Here is a 24,815-nt window from a genome sequence, read left to right as displayed (position 1 = left end):
TTTAATGACATCGGGATCCAAGCTAAACTTCACACTGACATACCATTAAGTGAGTCCTGTAAGCTATCGTTTCTATTATTTCAGACATACAGTCGGAGTTGGAGTTAGAATTTGTCACTCAGTGAGATAGAAAAAAAATCACAAACATTAACTGTGTGAGGCATTTCACCATGGTGACTTTTTTTGTCATGCAGATGTACAAAGTAGAAGTTGCAACAGTTTCAGACATAGTCACATAGCTATTGTGCTGTAGTGAGAGGTTATAGCAGCTTGTTTGCTTGCCAGGTTATCAAACATGAAAGCATTTATAACCATTATTTACTCTTGAAATGCATCCACATTATCATTTTCTCCTTTCTAAATCTGAATATTTCTTGAGGGTCTGTGAATTTAGCATTGTTTATTATTATTATTGTTTATTAGTTGATAGCTGATCAGATTGATGGATAAGTGGAGAAGCAGAGTGCAGAGTGAGTGAATGCAAACTTTTAGACTCAGCACAATTATTAGTTAGGTTTCACTTTCAATGCGCCTGGTGTTCTACTGCTCCGTCTATGACAGTGCACGCTGCGCTCCGAGAGTGTGGTGCAATGAATAACTACACAGTACATGTTCAATAGCAGTGGTAAATCTATTTGTGGTGGCGGATGTTTTAATTGTGGCGGCATGCCAAAAAATAAACTTCACCTTCATATGGGACACACATGCCATTTTTGAACAGACTAGAATTTAACTTCTACTAAAAACCTGTCCCGCTGATAAATATGAAACCAGCTCGGATGTTAAAAAAAATCTCTCATCGTGTCCAGAGCCTATAGAGCGTTCCCTCTTGTGTCGTCCATGTTTAGTCTCCCTCTCTACTTTCCCTCTGTCTAAATAAAGAATAAAACTGCCAAAGGTGAGCTGACTGCCCACTCTGCTGCTGAAGGTTCTCACTTCAGTGTTTTTGAGAACCTGCCAAAAGCCACTTCTGTTTGCGTGTGCTGACAGTGCAGTAGATGTTTAAGTTCATTCAAATGGTTATTACATAACTCCACTGCTGCGTAAAGGTTCTGCATATGCTGTCTTTAAACAATGTGGACTTATTGAATTGATTAGAGATGATGATTTCCTCTACCAGCAGTTTGAATGGTTGGTGCTGCTGATTTAACACCACTGCTGACTTACTAAATATTTTACATTCCCTTTTGATTGCTCTCCCTACAGGTCGTGGATTCAACATCAAGCCCTCAAGGCAGCGGAAAAGGCCTTTACTTCTCTGATGGCAGACGAAAAGTTGACTATGTTCTGGTCTTCCATCAGCGACGGCGCAGCTCCATACGATCTCCCGCCAGCACCTCGGTTTCACACGACAGGTTATCTATCGTTTCCAATGGCAACTTTCCCCCTGCGGCGGGATCAGATGCGGCGGCAGCAAGAGGCAGCATATCGGCACCGGACGCTGCGAGCGTCGGTGAGGTGTTCATGGAGCTTGGAGCTGCAGGAGGGAACGAGCTAACGGAGCCGGCCGACCATGAGATGCGTCTAATCAGACAGGAATTTGAGGCCAACCTGCTGGAGGCTGGCCTGGAGATAGAGAGAGACAGAGAGGTGAGTGCATATGTGGCCATGCTAATGTCCTTGTCATCTCCTTCCTGCTCTGTCCAAGGCACTCTGTTGACACCTAAGAGGGTCCCATATCTTATACTTTCTAATGTTATATTCAACATTATAACATTAACTGCAACAATGTCTTGGCAGCTGGTATTGTTTTCATCTTGCAAGTCTGTTTGTGTGTCATCATGGCAAAATGTTGTCCAGGTGACACTAACTGAGGCAGGAACTACCACAGAGGCTGTTTAGAGTGTTTTACTTGGTGCTTATAAGTCTGTCAGTTTGTGGATGGACTTTGTCAATGCAATAATGTTTCGACGGTGCAAGATGCAGTCACAAGATTTTACAGGTGTGCTGTTAAGATGAAAATGAAAGCCAAGTTTTAAGATGGGTGTGGTCTAAACTAAGGAGCTGGAAGTGAGTGGGCAGATAGCAGTGAAGGGGCCATTGGTCCCTCCACTTTATGCCCCTGGCTCACAAAAAATTACAGTTTAGGCCACAATGGCAAAGTTGTAAAGTGGGTGTAGTCAGATATAAGGGGCCGCAAACAGAGGGGTTGGAAGTATGGACAGGGCCATTGCTCCCTACTTAACTCCCCTAGCCCACATTTTAAAGAAGTATTTCACCAATATAAAGACAGTCCACACATAAAACTAGGCTGTCTCTGCAGTAGAAAGATGTAAATACTTTTTAAATTGATGCTCCATGACCAGAGAAAACAGAGAAAAGTGCTGTGGCATTGGCTTTTGCTTAAAAGGTAGAAAGAATAGAGCTACCAGAATCCATCGTATCAGTGACGTCAAGCAGCGTTCTGAAACTCATGTTACAGTTGAACAGTAAGCTGAGGCGTGTTTCTGGAAACATTTGAGGCAAGAAACAGACAACACAGTAATTGGTTCCTTGTTTACATTAGATCAACACTGCTTAGTTTTACAGTTTGATCTCTGTTTTTTGTCCTCTGCGGGAGGACGACCACTTCCTGGTCACAAACTCTCACCATAATGGCAAAATGGGGCATTAACATGTTTGTGAAAACATTTTAGGTGAGAAATAGGCAGTGTAGGGACATAATCTTAAATTTATATTTGATCAGCACTGCCTAGTTTTACCATTTGATAAGATTTTGGTCTGAGTTTTAGAGACTAAAAGAGGGGTTGGGTTTTTCTTAATTAGCTGTATACTCTTTGAGTTCATGGTTGTGGCGGCATGGGTGGTGGGCTATACGAAAAAATGCAAAAGGACAGCCTGTAGTTCGAGCAACAGCCCCAAAAGCCAGCAAAACACCACCGGGGGGAAGGAGGGATATCCAGGCACTGCTTTTAGCTGGAGGGAAGTTTATTACAGTTCATCTACACATCCTACCCACATTGTTTTGATACAAAGATGGTTGCAAGTATCCCTTTAAGATACGAGTCAAATTATCACAGCTGGAGTGATCCCATCACAACATCATCATTAGTATTTAGTGTTGATGCAGTTGAGAATGATGCTTTTGTTTGGGAACTCTTCCTTGTTGGTGGATTAAAACGCTGGTAGAAAAACCAGTCTGAAACCAGTTGTGGTATGAAAGGAACATTTAATGGAATAAAAACCCCACTGTGCTCAACGTTGAAGGCTTTCATTGTCTTCTGTTCCGGTGCAGTGTGCACAGCAATGAGACAGTGAAATTATAGGCTTCAGACAGGCTCAACCTGTAACAGTCAAATTAATGGACAACGAAGAGAACAAGATTCGAATAAAGATTAGAAAAAGGATAAAATATGCAATAAAATCAAGCACTATAAATAAACAGTTTGACTTCAGGGACATTAGCAAATAGTTGGCAGTTAAACCTGCTTTATTGTGATTTTGGGGCAGCATAACAAGTTCATCACAATAATTTATTGTCACCTATATAGTGATACCCAAATCAAAAATACCTACTTTTCCTCTTACCTGTAGTGCAGTTTATCAGTCTAGATTGTTTTGGTGTGAGGTGCCAAGTGTTGGCGATATCTGCTGTAGGGATGTCTGCCCTTTCCTGAATATAATGGAAGTAGATTTCAATTGGCTGGTGTTGTTCAGAGCACCAAAGAAATACATCTGAAAACCCAGCAGCAAAGTCTCTTTCCAGAAATGAGATGATCAACAGACCCTATTGTGAACAGTGTCATATAGGAACTATTTTCTTTCTACTGAATTACACCCACCAACTCTATCTCCCAGCAGAAGAAAGTGTGCATCAATTTCTATCCTGAAGTTATTGTAAATAAACAGTTGTGATTTTGATTGGGTCTATATCATCGACTGTAAAAAATAATACAGGTTTATATAGCAACTAGCTGAAAGGAGCCATATTGCTACCTACTGTGGAGGAGTCAGACATACTTCTGTCAATAATTGCTTCTCCACTGGTGCTTGTATACTGGGACCAGGACAGTAGTACAGTTAAATGGCCGAATCAAGCTATAACTGTAGTTCCACTTATGTGTTCATGTAAGTGTACTGAATTTCATAAAAGTCGGCAAGAATGCGCAATTGTGTGCTTGTCTGCAAAAAACATGTTTTTTGCCCATTGTTTAAACGTGTAGGAATTTGGCCAGTTTTGCACATCACTACTCCAAAAATACAAAATCTGCTTTTGGCGAGGCATGTTTTAATCATGGCAGGCTGCCGCAAATAAATGACTGTGTGGGAAACCCTTTGGTTGGTGTCTCTTGACATCTTACATATGTAAATCTATTACTCACTTTACTTTTTTAGCTCTTGAAGAAACTATCTGTTCTTTTTTGTTTTGCTGCTGGAAGCAATGCTGAACAGAGTTGGAAGAATGAACCAAAACAGTAAAATTTTGGGCCTTAAAACACAGTAAGTGCTCCACAGGGCTAAGGAGAACTGCTGAGTTGAATGGTAATTCTCTGTAGATTTGTCTCTCTGAGAGACAATTTTATGCAGTCATTTTGTCGTCATTGTTGACATAAAAACATGGATCGGTGAAACTTTAAATTATAGAGCATTCATAGGTAATGGTCAAAAATGTACAAACCAAGAGCATGTTCTCCTGTTGTTCTGTTTTTTATTTTATGGTTCATCTTTGTGGTCTCAATACCTGGAGAAGTTATTCGCAGTATAATCTCAGACATTAACCAGCAGCCTGTGGATTGATACATAGACTAGATTCAGTTTTTATTGACTTCACAGGATTTTAAACCCTGCCACAGGATCTGATGTAACTCTGTCTTGAGCTATTTAAGGTGAGCGCCTACATAGGAACCTGGCTCAGATGGTAGAGGAAAGAAGTGGGTGAGACTCGATGTGTTGTTAAGGGTATAAGGTGGCTATCACACCAGCAAGAGTGTGAATGTGATAAGAGCTTTCTGTTAAACTTGGAAAGGTATCTCTCATTTCCCTTTAATGTACTGTGTTGTGCCTTATTCAGTCACCTTGTTGCTGCTGGACAAAATAACAGGAACGCCGCATAAAAGTGTGTCAGCTTTAGAACAAAGTGCAGGCACAATCAGAGCCAAAGGCATCCTAAAATATTCACCTGCACCTAGTCAGTACCTGCTCAGTTAAAGAATCTGAACAAAATATTTCTTCTCAACCACAAATGTAACCACTTAGCGCTTAAAATTTGCTCATCAAATCAGTTGTGTAAAAACTAGCAATAGGCTGTAATCTGCACTTGTTGCACCATGCTACATGACAGCAGTTATTAAGATGAACAAAAATTTGATTTTTCTGACTTCATTTTACAGAAGCAACCCATATGACATGGTGAACACAAAATTTAAACGTCCTACAGAGAGTAAAACACCCATGATGGCTTGTTTCTTGCAATGTCCTCAAAGTATTTTCCACACAAATCCTTTATTTTTTTCCAGAACAATTTATTTTGTCTCCTGCATTGACATGAATTAGTGAGCCCTTTTAGCCACTTAACACAGATGCTCTGGGGCAAGGCATTAAGCCTGAAATAGATGAACTCTAGAAAGGAAAATATCAAAGTAAATAGTAAATAGATAGCATATTGAGGAAAAAAAAGCAGCAGCATAGAATGCCAAACATGGACAAGCTGCATTAAACTGCAAGTTTTAACTCACCAAAAGGTAGATCAACACCTGAGCACAGTATGAGTTGGTCAAAAACCTTGACAGAAAATTCTCCAGAAAGTGGTGTTTAAGGACAGACAGTCCTGTGTCAGAAACGGCTTGTATCCAGGGCAACACACAAAAATGCACAAGTTGGAGCAGGCGCCACCAAACCTGCAAACCTGAGCAAGGTGAGCATTGGAGAAAAAAATCAAGTCTGAGTCATTCAACCTTGTTCCGTCATACAGAAACTCTTGCCAGAAGCACAAAGGAAACCTTCAACCAACAATGTTTCCTGTTAAGAGAAAGGGTGGGTGACATGGCCAAAATCTTCTTTCACTATATATATAATTATATATTAAGGTTACAGTATATAGCACAATACAAGATTTGTTCTGTAAATTCTGTAAAAATCAGCAGCCATATAACAGGGATGATAAATGATTGTCATTGCTATTGTTGTTGTTTAGAAAGCACTGGTGACGCTTATGTTTTATTTCACGTTAGAGGCCAATGCTGTTGTGTTATACGTCAAGATTTGTCTGATTCGGCAAGGCTGCAATGCAGTGTTTAAAAACACAGTGGAGAGGAATGTTGTTTGTTTCTGTGTAAACTTGCAAAAGTAGTGGCCCTATAGAGTGATCTCTGCGTAAAACGGGCAAAAGAGAGGAAAGAAACAAGCGCAACCCGTAATGACAGCAAAGTAAAGACTCCCTCACAAGTTTAAATGATTAATTTCTGGATTGATCATTATTTTGCATTATTTTTGGCGTTAAAAAATGGGTCTCTTTCACTTGGCAGGGGCCCTCATTGGCAGCCCACCAACTGTTTCCAATCTAAACGTCTTTATCTTGTGATGTTTCTGTTATTTTGACTTTACCACCTTTATATGTGCATGACTGGGATTCTGTTTATTTTGGTGTCGGAATCCACACAAGAGCCTGACGTTTACATGTAAGCTGGCAGAGTCTAATTCTAGTCACTGAAGCCAACACAGCTGCTGCGCTGACCTCTTTGTATCGATTTACCAATTTAGCCTGAAACGGGTAATTTTATTTTGACATGTACAAATCGCTTCGCTGTGATTGTATGTTACGTAGCAACCAGTACTTGCTTGTGAGAGTGTGCAGCTCAGTCCTGCTTGTGTGTGTGTGTGTGTGTGTGTCTGTGTAGTAGGTACTTGGCAGAATGCACAGTGTGTGTGTGTGTGTGTGTGTTCTTGTAGTGGGGCTGCAGGCTCTCTGCCACAGAGTTGTACAAATGTAGTTATTGTTAAAAGTTCCACTTGTTACCAAATGAACTGCTGCTGCACTCTGGCTCCGGCACTAAGAGGAATCATTTGGGATAATGAAGTGTCTCTCGCATCAGCTGTTGGAAGCTGCAGAGAATGGGCTTGCGATTTTTTGTGAATTGTTACATCTCCTAATACTAAGAATGAGAGACAGGAGCAGTTACGCAATGTAGTTAACGATAGGATCATATGTTCAGGAAAGAATTATCTTTACTTTAAAATGCAGGATAGCCAGATTTTTACAGTATAGGGTTTGTGTGCATGTAATACCTATTTCACGAAAAACACATGTGACTGTGCGGACATGTGTGTGTGCTGGCTGGCAGCCAGTTGGCAGTGTGTGAGGTCTGCAGGCTAGTATTAATCAGATTGCTGACAGTGTGGCCACGGAGCCTAAGCCAGGATGAGATTAGCTGAGTGACTATTAGCTCCTTATCTCATCCCATGGATCGAGGGGTAGATCGAATCTGCTGCCGAGAGCAGCCAATCTAAAGAGGAAGACCCGCGTTCCAGTGTCCCTCATCTGAATGTAGTGAGGCGTACTCTTACAAAATGACTGACAAACATAATTACACTCCTTCCATCAGCTAGATGTGGTTGTAGGAGGTTCTGGCAGAGAGAAGGAACATTGTCTGATAATAACTGCAGGTTTGCTGCTCACTTAATCACTCATATAGATACAATCAATAAATGGTAATGCATTTGTTGACCACAGTCTGAGTGCAGATAATAAATGAATGCAGCAAATTAAAGTTGTTTAACCCTTTAACAGGCATTTCAACAGCACAGTTGATATTTTTTGCGATCAAATTGCTTTTGTAAAAACTGGCCAAAACCTAATTTCATTTTTAAACGTTTTTTTTTTTTATACAATGCATTTTAGTATTTTGATTATACAATAAGCTTCATCTCTTTTTTAAAACTATATTAAATTGACTATTTGTTTTTTTCCTACCGTAAATTCCAAACATTTTGTTACTAGATGTGTTATTTTTTGTATTTGTTTTATTTGTTTATTTTATGAAGTTACTTACATTTTCTTTTTTTAATTATATAACACTGAAAATTTGTTTTTATCATATATGTTTATACCTTTTTTAAGTAGATTCATTTTTTGTTTGTATCTATTTTATTTATTTTTTATATGTTCATTGCATGAAGTTACTTTTATTTTCAGATTTCTATTATATTACATTGACTTTTGCACTTTGTACAGTGCATTATATGCATTTTGTTAACATATTCTACGGTCTATAATGTTCTTGCAAAGGCATTTCTTAGTGTGACTGTTAAAGGGTTAACTTTCATTATAATCTGTGAATTTCCCGCAGCACCAATGTCAAACAGGAATGTATCTGCACGAGTATTATTTACTGAAAACAGACTATGTAATTTCAAATTAAAGAAGTTACATCACAGAGGCGGAGCATTAACCTCTGACCTGTTGGTTTATAGGGGCATTAAATGTTAGCCTGGGAACCAGATGAATCTGCAATCTGCGTCCCCCTCCCGTTCGGACAGATTTCCAGCCGGCCTCACATGGGTCAGGCCAATCACAACTGTTATCTAATATGGGTCATGTTTCGGACAATTACTGACAAGTTGGGGAAACCTTTGTGCTTTACATAATCTGTGTGATGAGGCCAATTTTGGCTGGGGCACCCTCGTGCTGGGTACACTAAAACAAGCATAAATCTAGCTTAGTAAGGTGGGCGATGTTGAGGTATTTTTTGAAAAAAACAAAAAAACAAAAAACAAAAAAAAAACAAGATGGCTGCAGCTAATCTTTCTGTTGAAGTACTGCTTTCAAATTGTGAAGGCAACACTCGTGCAGATATATTGATGCAAAATCCTCCTAGCTCATCTCTGCTGACTGCAGTCTGTTTACATTCATATGTTTTGTTGCTCTGATTGGTTAAAAATTCTATCCAACTACGTCCAGAGGCATTTTGGTCCTCTGCCACAGACAACTCCCCTTTGGAAATCGAAAATGAGCCGAGAGCTTCCAGACGAACTCACATTTGCAATTTGGTCTGGTGATATGAGGGTAATTAAATGTGTGCCAAAAGGTTTCAGTGGACAATGTTGTACTTTTTATGGTTATCACTGTTTTTTTGGCTTTCTATTGAATGAATTTCATTTGACTCCACATCTGCTGCTGAGCATTTTTTGAATAGTGAGCATATTTAAGAACGACTCTCTTAACAGCAGGTTGAAAATGTGGCCCTGAATGAACAAACCATTCAGCAAAGCAACAAAATGATTGAGCTGTTATTGAAGAGCAGATCAACAAAGATTATGACCGTGTGATATTGTAAATAAACATTGGCCAACATGGCAGCGATATTAAGTGTGATTAAACAGATTAAGGCACTTCATAATCTGTACGACAGTACGGCCGTCCATCCGTCCGTCTGTCTATTATTCAAACTCACTGCTGTTTTGGTGACAGTGTTTTACAAAGCAGACCGAATAATATTAATTATGATCAATTTTGTCCACACCGAACTAACACTTGTTAGGCTGAAGTCACCCAAAGAAAATCATCGATATTCTGCCAACTCTTCAACCAGCTGATCAATCGCTGCATGAAATAAATCTGCATTTTTTCTATAGTTAAACTAAATCACAACTGTGCACTAACAGTTTGGTGGTATCCACCAAACTGTTTTTTTCTCGACATTATCACTTGACCAGGGCAAGTAAACACCGTGTTCAGGCAAGTGGAAGGCATCAAGTGAAAAAAAAGTGTGATCTTTAAAATAATATCATTCGTAAATAAGCTGCATGCACGAGTCAGTCTGCCATACTGGACACTATAAAAGGTAACTCACATGCATTATAAAAAGTGATGCAACATATTAAAATATTGTAATAATAATGTATTGTAATAAAGTTCTTTCACCAGTGGCATTAAATGAAAAACAAAACCAAAGTATTATTTTTTAAATAATGTCCGTGTCGAGTCGAACTAAAGTCCCCAGTTTGTGTCCAACCTGTTTGACTCCAGATTAATTGGATGCTGGGAAAAAAAAGAGTGTGTAAATGTCAAACTTGTTGACTGTGTCTGAGGATTATTGAGTTGACCTTCGATCTCTGAGGGACATCCTCCTCCAGAACGCTTTTAATTAAATCAGAGCACGATGTTAATTCAAGGAGTGGAGCTGGGACTTTTGAAGAGTTCGGTCTGTGGGGGCTTGGGAAACAGAATGAGCAGGATTAACTATTTGTAAGACTGCCCTCAGGTAGAGAGTGATTATTTAACACGTGGACAGGGAGGAGGAGGAGGAACATGCTCGTCTGCTGCCTCAATTCCTGCTGCACCACTGTGTCGTAGAGGAATACCAATAATCACAAAAAGCATCAGAATCACAGCACTAAGAATTACTTTATGTGCACATCTTTTTCGTAAGGGTAAAGGCATTTGAGGCAATTCTGGATGCACACAGTGAGGAAAATCAGGTGTATCCTACACACCTCTTCCTCACATTCTCACTGGGAGGAGCTAAAATGTAAGGAAGAGACGTGAGTCACTGAAGCAGGGAGAAATAATAACATAATAAATAGCAGTGCTTATGGTTGACTGGAGTCTATATGGCTCAAGGCCCTGACACCCTAAGCTGATGGTCCGCTGTTTGTCAGTGTTGTGCTGTCAGTGAGTGTGCCCCATACTGCCTGCCTTTTTACTGCCTTTTTTTTCAGGCGATTCAGCATGTTGAATCTGCATTGGCGGAGCCTGTCTGTAAATGAAATCACTCTGATTGACAGTTCATTATGTATTGATTTTTTTCTTCTTTTTTTTTTGTCAGCTGTTGAAGTCTTTAGGAGAAACAGTTTGTAATTGTGTTCTGGTTTGCGAGTGCACGGTAAATATCCTTTGTTCCCTCAACAGTGGGTTGTGTTGTTAATGTGCTAACTGGCTAACAAGCGTCATGTCTGTCCTGTCAGTCTTCCAGTTTCCCTTTTTGAGTGACAAATAGAGACTACTGTCCATGGATTTATTAAGAGACCTGGATACAGCATTGGACACAGGACATGCTCATTTCTGTGAAAGCTGCCCAGTAGCACATGAAGCAAAAAAACAAAGCTCTTTTATGAAATTCCCCAGATCTTCCACATTATGGAGTCCTTAGAGCATAGGCAAACCAGCCAAACTGGCCAAAAGGATAACTTCCAGCTTAGCGCTTTGCTAATAAAATTATTTAATCTTGCATCTCTTCTTGACTTTCTAAATGTTATTGGACTGAATGGATGAAATCCTGATGTCATGTTTGGAATAATGGGGGAGTATTAGTATGCATGTAACCGTAGCCACTGTCGTAAGGCAACAGGAAGAACAAGTTTTGAGGCTGCTTTTTAAAAGAGATGATTGTCTGTGCACAACATTTGAGTCATAAAAACTCAAGATGAAGCATAACCATAACTGTTAGTGTGGAAACTCCAAACTCCATGTATAATGTATGAGTCTAGTCTACATTTTGGTACTCTGAAGTACCCTAAAAGACTTGTCATTTCTCTGGAGTGTTTGTTCTGTAACTGATGTGTCATCTCTGCAGCAGGAACCTGTAGCTACTCCTGGTATTAATTTACTAAAATGAATAATGTCTTTGGTCAACGTAAGTGATCACTTAAGATGTGTAGTCATAGAAAGCATCAGCAATCAGCGTTTCCAGGTTAATCCCTTCATCCTACCACCTGCAGGTCTGGAGGAGCTTCTGTAATGTCAGCCCCCACAGCCTTTAACCCAATTCATTGACTTATCCTAATAACCACCTGCCATACTGTGTTTCCCTTTGTGTTGCTTTGTATCTGTCTCTCTCTGTGTGATCCATTTACTTTCTGTCTCACTCATCCTCTGTCACTGCCATTCTCTCATTAGCACCATCCGTACCTCTCTTGACTCGATTCTTCTCCGCTCACCGCTTCACCCAGCCGTCCCATCACCCAACCGATCACCTTCTCATATTCCATGCACCCTCCCCGCCCTCATCCAAAGACGCCCCCGGCTGTGTCCTAGTTACCCCCCCTACAGAGATAAAGAGCTAATTGGAAATCCCTCTACTAATTAACCTTCTCCAGGCTGAAAGGTATTTATATCCCCTGCTTTTTGATGGAGCGATAAAAAGAAGGGAGGGGAAGGAGGAGGAAGGAAAAGGGGGCGAGAGATCTGAGAAATTAATGTGAGCAAGTGGGTAGAATATAATGGATGTTGGTGGGAGGTGGGTACAAGTAAGTGAGGGAGGAGAGCGAGGTGTAGACGTGAAAGTAACAGGATGAAGTAGCTGCAGCAGTTTAACATAACGTCAATGAATCATTGCTAATTTTTTAATTTTGTGACAGTCCCATAAGCATTGAAGTCAGCTATCAGTTTTGTAGTCTGCAAATTTACATTTAGAGTCACCAGGTCAGTCTGAAGGGAGAAGAGACATTTGTTTGATTGCAGATTATGTTCTTGAGGGAGAGAAAGGAGGATAGTTTTCGGTACGCCATGCTGGTGTCTTAATGGTAAAGAACTTCCTTGTACTGTTGATTTTTTAAAAAAAAATTCTCATGGCATAAATGTACACCAGTCGTCAGTCTTCTCCGGCTTGCTTTCAGTGTCTCAGAAGCACAGGTGGGGTGCTGGCAGAGCCACTCAAAAAACGCTCCACCACCTTGTCCTCTAAGTGAGGAAATTGATTATTCACATTTTCCACAATGTGGTTAAAATTATATACATTTTTTAAGTGCTTAAAGTTCAAATCATCACTAAAACGTATGCCATGCAAGAGAGCCAGTTCAGACAAATGATATAGTTTAAGCTGTCATATTGTCATTTAAGGTGTGTTGGTTGATTCACGGTCAACTCATGCAACATGAGTAACATGCAAGAAAACATTACATTACACCTGTAAAGGTAGCTGCTGGTGGGCTTTAATTGATGCTGACAGGGTAACAGTAACAGTACATATTGTACTCGTAGTATTAATGATGTTGATGGCGAGGATTTGGTGACAGTAACAGTATATATTGTATTTGTAGTGTTGATGATGTTGATGATGTTGGTATTAGAGTTACAATAACAGCACAAATTGCATTTATGAGCTATATTGCAGCATCAGCCTTCATACTGGTCCTGATGCTGCATTGTTGTGGCCGTCATGACCTGTTGATGGTGATGTATACCACGCTGGAAATAGTTTATGTTATTAGGAGATGTTGTCATATTTGATGCTCACTACATTATTACAGACCCTATGAAGTTATGGTGGACGTTTACTAATCTGCTCCTGTGGAGCTTGAATTTGCAAAGGTGTAAGTCACCTTAAAGTCACAGTTTAATGTCATCTGTTGTATGTTTCAATGTCATATTGTTTATGCTTTTATGTGTTTTCTTTTATGTTTTTGCACTTGCTGCAACACAAATTGCCCTCTGGGACAAACAATAAAATTGAATTAAATTGAGTTGAATTGGCACAGTGAATGAAATTATCTGCACACATATGAAATACGAATCATTCTTCTGACTGTGTCATTTTTTTTGCTTCGTGGATAACATGATGAAGCCCATCTAAAGTCGAAAGTTTGGAGGTGGTTTGGCGCACTCTGATATGACTCCGGGGATGGTCCATAAACTGGTAATGGAAATGCAAATCAACACGCCTTGGTTTGACTCCGAACAGCCAAAATTGCAATTAAAAGTCCTACGTTAGTACCACTTGTGGGAGATACAGCTCAGCAGTTGTATTTACCATGATTCAAATATATGGTTGAGATATATATATATATATATATATTTTTTTTTTTAATGATTCATTTAAAGAACTCAGACCACCTTGAGTGAAAAATCACACATCATTTGAATGAAGCCAGTTCAGCAGCACAGTAAGGATGCTAATGCAGAGGACTTAGGTAAAACAGTTGAATTAGTCTCAACTTTTGCTACAGCACTACTGGCAAGACACTGCAAGGTTCAATTAAATACAATCAAGCTCACCTTCGTGCAAAATGCTTGTAATTTGAACACTATTTTTCTACAGTTTACCTTGCAGTTGATGTGATGACTTTGTCTAGGATAGTAGATAGTGTCAACTTCTACAGTTTATCTGACCAAATCAGCAAAATAGTTGCTGCACGTTGACACACTGAGTGTCAGGAAACCCCAGTTTTTACATATCTTTCTGCTGAGGTCTCAAATCTTATTGCTTATAAGTTCGTTTTTTCCTTTTGTCGGTTTGTGAAAAGTTAGTTTTGGATTCTTTATCATGTTAATAGTGCATCCCAACAAAAATCAACTTTTAGGTACTTTGTGTTGATGGCTAGCAGATGTTTATGACACAGAGTTACCATAGTGCAATACAGTTGATGGAGAGTCAATGCACTCTGTCTCTATAGTGCTACGTTCGCTCCTGGCTGAACGAAGCTGTGGAAAAAACATGTTGATCACACATCTGCGGTGGTGCTATTTGATGCAAGCATCTTCCCTGTTGACTTGAAACAACATCCTTGGGACGAATACATTAGTCTGGCTTATTTTGCCCTAATACTTATTGGTTAGGGCAAAAATAACAATCCCTCTCAGACAGAATACAGCTAACACGAAAACAACATCAGACCAAATAAAGAAGGTGAAACATCAGCGATTCAGAGTGATTATCAGGCTACTTTTCCCATGCATCATTGAGTTTCTTTAGTTGAGTTTAAAATTGTTTTGTGTTCTTCAAAGATGGCTTTTAGTGTAATTTAAAACAAGTTACCTACAAACATTTGTCTTCTGAATATCCATATGTATGCTGCATAACAAATAGCTCAGGTGGCTTTATGCTCCGCTGTGTCCCTGAGCAGGACAAAGGACAGCGTGGATGTGAGCAAGGGAGAAGATAATGAAATATAAGAGGAGGAAGAGTGACAGTCACTGAGTCAGCCAGTCAGTCAATCAGTCAGTGAAACAGTGTCTAGCGGGTGGCAGAAGGTACAGTAATATATGTGCGGAGGGGGATGGGGGGTTGAGGGGGAGTGAAAGATCTCAGGAGAGTAGGAGTCGAGAGAGGAGAAAGGGAATCGTTTCAGGTTTCTATCATTTGCCATGCTACCTTTCTCTTTTCACTCCCCCCTCCTCTGGCAGAAGCTGATGAGGGTCTGAGGAGGGTAAGGTTACCTGGCTGTCGTCCCCTGCTGGCTCGCTTTCATTTCTACCAGCAAACCAGCTCCATCATGATTTTGGAGAAACTGTTTTATGCTTTGTTTCTAAATTTCTGTTCTCCCTAGTCAAAGCAGAAGTGGGTTTATTAATGCACTAATATTCATAATTCAACGTTTTTCTGCATTTGAAGCTGCTAATTATCAGATTTTGCTAATGCATCTTAATGTTAAATATAAAATACAGTGTGGGCACTGGATCGTGATTCATTAGCAGAACAGGCTACATGAGTCAGGGTTTTCTTTAACATACAGTAAATACATTTTGTGGGTTCCATCTGGATGATGATAGGAGCATAAAAAGCATCCAATGTGTCGAGAACAGGCTGCAACAACAAGAAAACAGCTCTGGGCTTCGCTTTAGGAGCACATCTATCTTTTATAAATACCAGTAAAGCTGCTGGCCAAGCTGGTCAGCCAAAGTGTTTCAGTGGGTCAGGCTGAAGGCAGGGACTGATTGTGCCTGGTTCAGGCGTGAAGTCAAACTTTGAGTGTGGAGCACTGAGTAATCTGAGATGTTGAGTTGCAGCTCCAGAGGCCAGTTTTGAGGCAAAAGCAGCTGAGAGGCAAGTGCAGCACTCACTGAGGTCTGCCGACCATATTGGATTGCAGAGCCGCACTGACAGATGGCCTGGTAAGCCAGCAGGTAGCTTCAGCCAAGCAATCTCGTAATATATTTCCCAAAACATAAAAGTTTACATTATAAAAAAATAAGAAAACTTTGGCTAACTGATTATCTTGTATCTTGTTGGGGAACCAGTTTGAAGAAGCAAATATGACCCATTTGCAGCTCTCGAGCATCTAGGCCATGAATACTCAGCTTGTTTTGCATAGGGACCAGTTGATAGACAAACGTTATCAATTACTATACACTAAACAAAATATACGTGCAACTCTATTTGCTCTCATTTTCAGCAGGTTCAAGTTTAGACTTTTTATTCACTCAATAGATAAACTTCTATCAAATATTGTTCACCGATTCGTTAAGCTTCGTGTTAGTGAGCGTTTCTCCTTTTACAAGATAACCGATCCACCTGACAGTTGTGGCATATCAAGATGCTTATTGAACAGCACCATTAGCACTAGGGCTGCACAATTCTTGCTAAAATGTGAATCACAATTCTCTCACACAATTTCCAAGAAAAAACATTTATTGCACTCTTAGTTGCTCAAGTAAAAAAAACACGTCTGAGAAGCTGTCTGTCTAGACAGCTTTAAACGGACGACATTAACATCAAAGTGCTTGACTTACATATAACACATATCAAAGTGCTGGACCTAAACTTCAAAGTCTCTTGTAACACAAAAAAATCCCCTCAAGTTTCTTTTCGTCTCTTAGTTTAGAACATCAAAGTGACGAATTTAAATGCTGTCGAATAGAAAAATAGAATGTAAAGTTATAGCTTCAGAATAATAAACACATAAGCTGACCATCATTTATACGATTGATACTCGTATGGTGGTGTGTCTTTGTCGCTCTGCAGTTACCCCTCCAAAACACAAGTCGGCACTGGGATTCCTGTGAAGTGCTGTAAATTTTGATTGATTCAAAACATACCTAAAAAGACACCTAAAACACACCTAAAACATGGCTTAAAAGCGATGCAAATCAATGTCATTATAACTTAAACAGTTCCCAGACAAAACGCTTGCCTTACACGACACGTGTTGAACACGATGCACTCCCAAATTCACAGAAGTGACAATGTAGACAGCTTATGACAGTGAAATGAACGTTCAGTTCATGTTCAACAGCTCTTTATGTGATGTTTTGTTTACGTGATGTTTTGTTTCTTTTTCAGTTAAAGACCCACGGCCCCAGCTTCACTCGTCTCCACGCGCCCTGGCCGGTACTCTGTCGAGAGGCTGAGTTCCTCAAGGTTAAAGTCCCCACCAAAACGGTGAGACCTCAGCACCTGTTTTGATCTTATCAGTAGTCAGTAGACACAGACAAGGGGGTCTTTTTATGTATCTCCTTACTCATGTCTTATCCTTGTGTATGAGCTCCTCCCAATGAAGATTTTACTCAGAGATGCAAGAAAAGGATGCAGATGAAGGTGCTGGGAGCTATGGCTGCCAAATGAGAAATCCTTTGTTCCACAGTGTCGGTCTTTAGCGACGTCAGTTACTGTGCCACATGTGAAGGTGCAGCATTTATATGTGATGCCCCTTGATTAACACTTTGAAACCTGGAGTTACAGCAGTTTTCTTGTGCTCCTTTTTGACACGTATTCAAACGTTTGAACCCTGCACAAATTGGTGTGATTTCTTTCAAAAACATGGGAAAACAGGCAATGAGAAACTTGGTAAGAAAATGTTCCACAAATTGCAAAAAATAAAATTGATTTTCAAAAAAGCAAAAGGAAAATGTTGAGGGGAAAAAAGAAAAGAGCAAGGGGAAAGACTATTATTATAATTCCGATAATTTCTTATTTAAAATGATGTTACAGAAATGTAAGCACTTTTTCTACATCATTTCTTTGTTTTTTTATTTATTTCATTTAATGAGTTTTTTTTATTTGTTTGTTTTTTTAAACTAATTTTAATGTAATGTTCTTGTACTTTTTACTAATTTCTTGCCAGTTTTCAGGTCATTTCTTCTTTTGTTGCTCATTTCCTTCCCATGTATTTGAAAGAAATCAAGCCAAATTTGCTCAGGTTTAAAGGGTTAAAGACTCCATATAGCATACACCTGTGTGTCTTCTCTCTGAGGCCCTACAGAAGCCTCCTCTCTCCTCAATGTGCATTTAATGGTATGGGAGATCCTCCATGATAGTGGAGAGGAAATGATATTGTAGAGGACTCGGAAAAATAAGCTGCCGTGATAAAAAAGGGCCCCTTGTGTTTGTGTCAGTGCCTCACATCAATCTCAATCAGCAGTCATACAGAGACACTGATATTTCAGCTCTGCCGCTAAGTGTTTGAAAAGTTTACATTCCTCAGAACTGTAAGATATTTTGACCAACGTGTGTAAAGTGGTCTCTGTGTCGTGTGTTTTAACAGAGTTATGAACTTAAAGAGGAAAGCGGTTTCGGGTCCAGTATGAGCACAGTGTGGAGGAAAATGAACCAGCCGTTCCAGCCCAAAGTACCACACCAGGACCACGAACGCACCAAATTTCTCACACACTGCTTCTCCAGGGACAAACTCCACCTGTGAGAGACGCACACACACACACACACAACCCCCCCATACCTTTCTGTACTGTAAGAAACAGATAAGCAGAGAGATCACAGCTCAGCCAAATTTAAAGCAGGAGCTTTCTAACTTGTATGAGAATAACTGGCACATTATCTTAAAAACTAAAAAGCTAAATTCATAAGCAATTATAGATACTAGGCACATTACAAATACTAGGGTATAAAGATGTGATTTTTATTGATTGGCTGTGTTTCTTTCAGGTACAACATCACATCTAAAGACACATTCTTCGACAACGCCACGAGAGGCAGAATAGTGAGTTTTCATTTCGATTTTAACCTGTCCAAATCAGTATTAGCTCGAATCTCCAATCTTGACGTTCTTGCATGTGTTTTAGGTTTACGAGATCCTGAGACGGACTGTGTGTGTACGGACTTGTCAAACCATAGGTGAGGATACCAAACTGGTCAAGGACCAGACTGTGTGTGTGTGTTTGTTTGTGTGTGAACTTATGCACCTTTTCCTGCCTTAAAGTACGCACCTGTTACACTGATATGGACACTTTGACTTGGTCATTGACAAAATGCACATACGTGGAACACAATCTAGATCAAATATTCGTGCACTCAAACATTTCACAAATGTCAGTGATTTTTGCGTTATGCTCTTTCCTGGTCAAACGTGCACAAAACAACGCAGGAGTAACAGCAACACAATCTGAAATCCTCCTCTGACTACACATCCCATCTCATCCCATTGAAGTGTGATGGCCTGTAACTGATTTTTTAAATTGGAGGTAACAAGCTAAAGAGAGCAGAGTTCTACCAAAGAGATCATGAATCAAGACATTAGAAAAAAACCTGTTTTGGTTTAATAAAAATGCATTTTAAGCCTTTGTAGTGGACGTGTTTAGATTCTGATCACTGGCACTATCGGCCATCAGTTCAAAAGATGCCAGTCTTATAAGGTCGGGGAGTCTTGAAACTTGAAATCTTGAAACTTGGAATCAAACCTTTAGCTGGTAATTTAAAATCCTAGTGCCAGGTATGATCAAAATTTTAATCATTGACAATCAGCAACAAATCGATGGACCCTGAGCAGCATATTGTGAAAAGTGTAAAGCGTAGGTCTGGATTTGAGAGTGAGATTAGAAAGTAAAATCGGGTGCTGTGGGACTCTTTTGTAACATGTTTGGCTGTGACGCTGCAGGGTGAAGTCAGCTTTCAGCTCAAGGTTGTGTTCTAACTCTCAAACGTGACTGGACTTTGAGAGACTTCAGGTGAACTGGGAGGTGATACTGATATGCCTACTGGGAGTTCAGTTGGGAGGTGAAGTGAAGTGCAGTTGGTGACCCCAAACAAGGAGTGTGGTGATTGTGTAATTGGATGAGGACATCTTTTTAACTCTTATTTGTTTGGTCTGAGCTTTGTAGCAACACTTTTTTTCAACCAGGCTGTTCCTAGAAAGCTTCGCTTATTAACACTTTCGACTGTAAGCATCCGCTGGGGTGATTAGCAATTAGGCTAACTTAGAGCAGTGAGTAAGATTAAGGGGGATTTAGTGGAATGTCGTGGTGAGGATTGCAGTTTGCAACCACCTGAACCTTTTCTCAGCTGGAATTCCTTCACTGTTTTTGTTCAGGAGTTTTTTTTATACCTGAAGCTGAATTATCCACAGAAGTCTCCTCATCTCAAAAACAGACAAGGTGATTTGTACATCAGTTTCATGTTACAAATTAGTGTTTCTCTGATGATGTTAAGCCTGTGTGTGACAAGTATCTGCCAATTTGTGCTGACCTTTTTTTTCTGATACAGATGCTCAGGAGGTCTCCAGGTGATGCAAACCAGTAATAAACACTGAATCAATGTTTTTTTAAATGCTGTTTGGCATGTCAGAGACAGACCGTTAAGCAAGAGAGGGTAAGATGTTAAAAAAAAACCCAAAAAAAAAACCCATCACATTAACCAGCTTAGCCATCCGTGGCAGCATGTGTGTTTGTTGATGTCCCGGTGTAGGGACATCACAGTAGGGGCATCCCAGAAACAGCAGACGCACAAGGATACCTCGAGCAAAATATGTAGACCCAGAAGTCTGCTGCAAAGCAATAATTTGTGACAAATTGGGATGAGAATATGTTAGTAGAAACAAGGCTCTGTGGACAAGGACATGCTCTCTATGTGGATATAAAGAAGTCATTCCAAGACCCGGGAAATAGAATTATTTTTATTTATAGGTGATTATCAATAAAAGAAAACAGTAATTATATTCCATATCTGCCAATACATCCCCCTAACTCCTACACGCGGGTGCTTTAAATGAGGCAGTTGTGTCAGTTATTTATGTCTCTTGAAAATAATTTGTAGCTTTTGCAGGCGATAGCAGCAACAGCCACAAAAGAGAGAAAATAAGATAAGTGTCAGTAAGACTTCACACTGCTTGCAAAATAGGTCCACCGCTGTCTGTAAGAGACAAAAATATCTCCTCTGGGATTATCTAAATGCAGGACAATCCAGCACACTCTACATTCGTGTTAGCTCAGCTCTTGCCTTAGTGTTTATATATATGTTAACAGCTGCCTCTGCATGTATGAGACCCATCAGTCCCATATAGAAAGAGCAGACACCCGTTTTGCTCCCAGTGTCCACCATATGTCTGGTTGGCGTTCCCATCACAGCAGAAGGTCTAAGCCAGAGGGTGTTGATGGAGCTGCAGGGGAAGATGGGAGAGAAATGGGAGTTGCATCTCTCTAACCTCTATTTTCTCTTTCCTATTCAGTATGGGTGTATAAATTTGGTCTTACACACACACACACACACACACATACAGAGCCCACTCCTCGTGTCTCTGTTGCCTTCCTCCATCTCCTACAAGTGGGTCACACTTCCTGGGTCAGGCAGAGATTGAAGCAGGGGCCTCTGGGAATTGTGGTTGTATCTCGCTGGTTGAGTGTGCATTCATGCATTTGTACATGTGCGTTTGTGTGTATGTGTGTGTTGGTCTGGAGTTTCATTAATAGCACAGCTAATCACTGCATACTTCCCAGTCCCCCCTTTGGAGGCAGTGATAATTAATTGATTCATGACTTTGATGAAAGAGCCAGCTGCCGGTGCCAGGTCATCTGATGTCACAGTCGGTCCTGACATTCACAGGTCAGGCCAGCGCTTTCCCACATGAAATTTTCCAAAGACTAAAAGCGGTTACCTACGTAACCCTAATCCCAGTGTGCTTGACACTGAAAAGCAGAGTTAAAGCGGTGCAGGCTGCAGAGTGTGGCCTGATGTCACAGCAGACACAGCTGGGGTGCAAAGGCCACTTTCTAATACACATGGTGGCTGGATTTGAGCCTGCATACGGGAAAACTAGCTTTTGGAATTGTTATGTAATTGGAAGAATTTGAGGCATAATGTCACTAACATCTGAATTTAAATCCATGCTGATTAATTTAAAACTGCTCTTCAGGAATCAATAAAAGATCTAAGCAGAGAAGTGTGCAGCACTAGATACGAGATAAATAACAGAAGGTGCTTCTTTAGTGGCTACCACTTTATTTCACGCCACATCTTGGAGCGCATTTGGTGTAAACTCGCTCTTTAATGCCACTATTACTCCACCAGCTGCTTGGATTCCTGGTTTAAAACTCAATTATCAGCCCAAACTATCACTGAAGAGAAAAGTTGTTTTCTGTCAGGACTTCTCTCCAGTAGATACAGTAAATTATTCATATAAAAGGGACGTTAATGATGATTCAGATGACAAGGCGGGAGAAGATAAGCATCTTAAAGTACATTTAAATACTCCCTTGGGGTTGTCTCATGTCTCTGCTCTCTCTCTCTTTTTCCAGGCATCAGCACATTGATAGCCAAAGGCGTGTATGACGCTGCCTTCCCTCTTCACGATGTAAGTGTGAGCTTTGGGATTCCCAGTAGACGGCCGGTTTCAATTTATTTCACTGCAGTATTCCATTTACAGAGAATAGAAAGTCACTCTAAAAAGAAACCAAAGTCAAAGCTCTGTCATCTCAATTTTTTGTCAAACTTTTTGAATTACATTTTTGTCAGCTTGGTAGGAACAGTGGTGTTTGTTGAGCTGTGTGGCCAAAAATCAGAAAAAAAGATCAAATTCACAGTCTCTGACACACATGTTGCAGCTATCTACAAGGACATTGGAACAAACAGGGAACAGTGATGAGACAGTTTGTGCTCTCAACTTCATTAGCATGTTAGGATGAAATATCCGTAAAAAAAAAAAGGTTAGTAAGTGAGATACACTATTGTGAGGTATCCCCTATCAGTATTTGAGAGTTTTTTTTGTGCCGAGGTGACTAATACATTTTTTTTTAATTGGTTCAGTGTTGAGAGAGAGCGCTGTTGTTTTTGCCACTGGTAGGTTCAGGTTGTTATTATAAGTGTCTGATAACATACAGAGATAGCAGTTTGAGTTTCAGGGCGCCTTCACACAAGAGCTGTTTGGTCTGCTTTGAACGGACCAGAGAGACCTCGGATAGTCCGCTTCGTTTGGGAAGGTGTGAAAGCTCATCTGAACTCTGGTGTGGACCAAACAAGTGAACTCTGGTCCGCCTGAAAACGTGGGTCTCGGTTTGCTTGCAAGTGAACCCTGGTGTGGTTCGCTTACAGTGGGAAATGCAAACGGACTATCCAGTGAACCAAACAGAGGAAGTGACGTAGAGCGCAGTGCATTTTGGGTAGAACAAAAAATAAAGTCAATAGCACGAATCTGATAAAGCAATAGTAAAAGTAAAAACAAAAACCCCAAGACTGCATAAATTTGGCGTTGCTCCATTGTTTTTGTGGTGAACAAGCTGGCTGAAGGGGATGGATTTCCATTTTTGGTCCTGGCCAATCAATGAGCCAGGTTTTCTTCTTCCTCATGCTTGTGAAAGTGTGAAAGTGAACCAAACCAAATGAAGGTGTGAAATTTTTCGGCATTCCCCGCCCAATCGAACCGAGTCCCCTGGACTATCCTGGTGTGAAAGCGCCCTGAGAGACTTTAAGAAGATCAGTTTTGTTTAACCCGAAACAGCCCACTATCTTTGCTGTCTCGCTATATTCAAACTCATCACACTCTATTTACATAAGCAGTCATTTTATCATCGGAAAACACACTTCCTTTAAAAGTTGACAGGAACAAAATAAGACTCACAAAAAAAAGCTTGGTTCATCTCACCACTGTTTTCACAAAGATCAACTCTGGATTGGTTCAGATAAATCTTGTGTTCACCCAGTTAGATGTGAAAATATGCTGCTCTATACACGCTTAAATTACTGTCTGTGTTTTCGGGCAGTCTGTGTTCGATTACTTGCTGTTGTTTTTGTTGTGTGACTTTGTTAATGTGTGTATTCCTAAATGTTTAAGTTAGTATGTGAGTAAGAGAGTGAGTGACTTCTACGTGCTGTCTATTCTCAGTTTTTATGCGTTTGTAAGCCTGCGTGCACTCATGTTTTTCTCCCTCTCTTGTCACTCCTTAGGGTGACTATAAGGTCATTGAACACCTTGAGGAGAGGAACGATAGACAGGTAGACTGACTCCTCATTTCACTCTTTTTTCCTCTTCTCTCCTGTCTTTCCTCTGCTTCTCCTCCCACTCCTCTCCATTTGTCTGCTAATGAAAAACAACAAAAAGGCTACCACTGCTCTACCTCTTCAGAAAGTAACCTCGCTAATGTGATTGAGTGCTGCGGCCGTTTAGGAAGAAAAAAGATATATGTCATCTAAAAGTCTACTGCACAAGAACTTTTACCGGTGCTGCAAGTTTCACAAATGTTATCTTCATCTCCTATCTTTCTTCTATTTTCTCTTTTCAGATTGTTCCTCCTTCCCATCTGTGTAACACTGTCACAGATTGGAGTTTAAGTTCAGTAAACATTCCTCAGAAGCAGAGCTGCGCTCAAGGCAGAAAATAAAACTCATTGACTGACTTGAATTTCAAAGGAACGAGCAAAACAAACTATTTTTGGAGCGTGCGTTAGTAAAAAAAACAACAGCAGCAAACAAAAAATGAATGGAATGTATAAATATCAGCTTCTTCTTTTCCATTCAGAAATCATCATTGCATTCATGTTTTGGACTTTTTAACCAGGTCATTTATTGTAATATTACTTCAGCATCTAGAGTGTCGTATTATGATCGTCTTCCTTCTCCTTAAACCTCTTTCACTTGGCTTTGGCTTAATGTGACTCAAGCTGCAGCTCTTTGATTTCCTCCAGTGTGTTTTAGCTCAGCTAATCAGATTATTTTTGCCTCCAGATCAGCTCTGCCTCTGAGGACTGTTTGTTGATTTTCAACTTGCTGCAAACTAGTAAACATCCAGCCTGATAACATACACCCACATTGACTCTTTCCTGTCTGTTTGCCAGATTCTGCACGACGAGTGGGCCAGATACTCGGCCTTTTACAAGTACCAGCCCATCGATCTCGTCAGGTAATGTGACCGCAGCACTGCAATGTAGAGATTACATCAGTAACTCACCTTTTTTTTACGCCTGAATGTTTTCGTTTCATTTAATTTGCAACTCAAGATAACTG

The 24,815-nt window shown here is 40.2% G+C and overlaps 1 protein-coding gene across 1 annotated transcript in view; it reads left to right on the top strand.

Annotated features, from left to right (window-relative positions):
• The window catches only part of ano2b (anoctamin 2b), a 91,247-nt gene that overhangs the window by 11,839 nt on the left and 54,593 nt on the right, over window positions 1–24,815 (top strand). The window contains exons 4-11 of the mRNA XM_042511446.1: window positions 1,207–1,590; window positions 16,935–17,033; window positions 18,136–18,287; window positions 18,534–18,588; window positions 18,671–18,722; window positions 22,115–22,170; window positions 23,760–23,807; window positions 24,647–24,711. Coding sequence (XP_042367380.1) covers window positions 1,207–1,590; window positions 16,935–17,033; window positions 18,136–18,287; window positions 18,534–18,588; window positions 18,671–18,722; window positions 22,115–22,170; window positions 23,760–23,807; window positions 24,647–24,711 — 911 coding nt within the window. The remainder of the gene's footprint in view (window positions 1–1,206; window positions 1,591–16,934; window positions 17,034–18,135; window positions 18,288–18,533; window positions 18,589–18,670; window positions 18,723–22,114; window positions 22,171–23,759; window positions 23,808–24,646; window positions 24,712–24,815) is intronic.

The sequence above is a fragment of the Plectropomus leopardus genome, chromosome 22 (genome assembly GCF_008729295.1).
Source record: "Plectropomus leopardus isolate mb chromosome 22, YSFRI_Pleo_2.0, whole genome shotgun sequence".
NCBI lineage: Eukaryota > Metazoa > Chordata > Actinopteri > Perciformes > Serranidae > Plectropomus > Plectropomus leopardus.
This window is presented reverse-complemented; position numbering and strand designations above follow the sequence as displayed.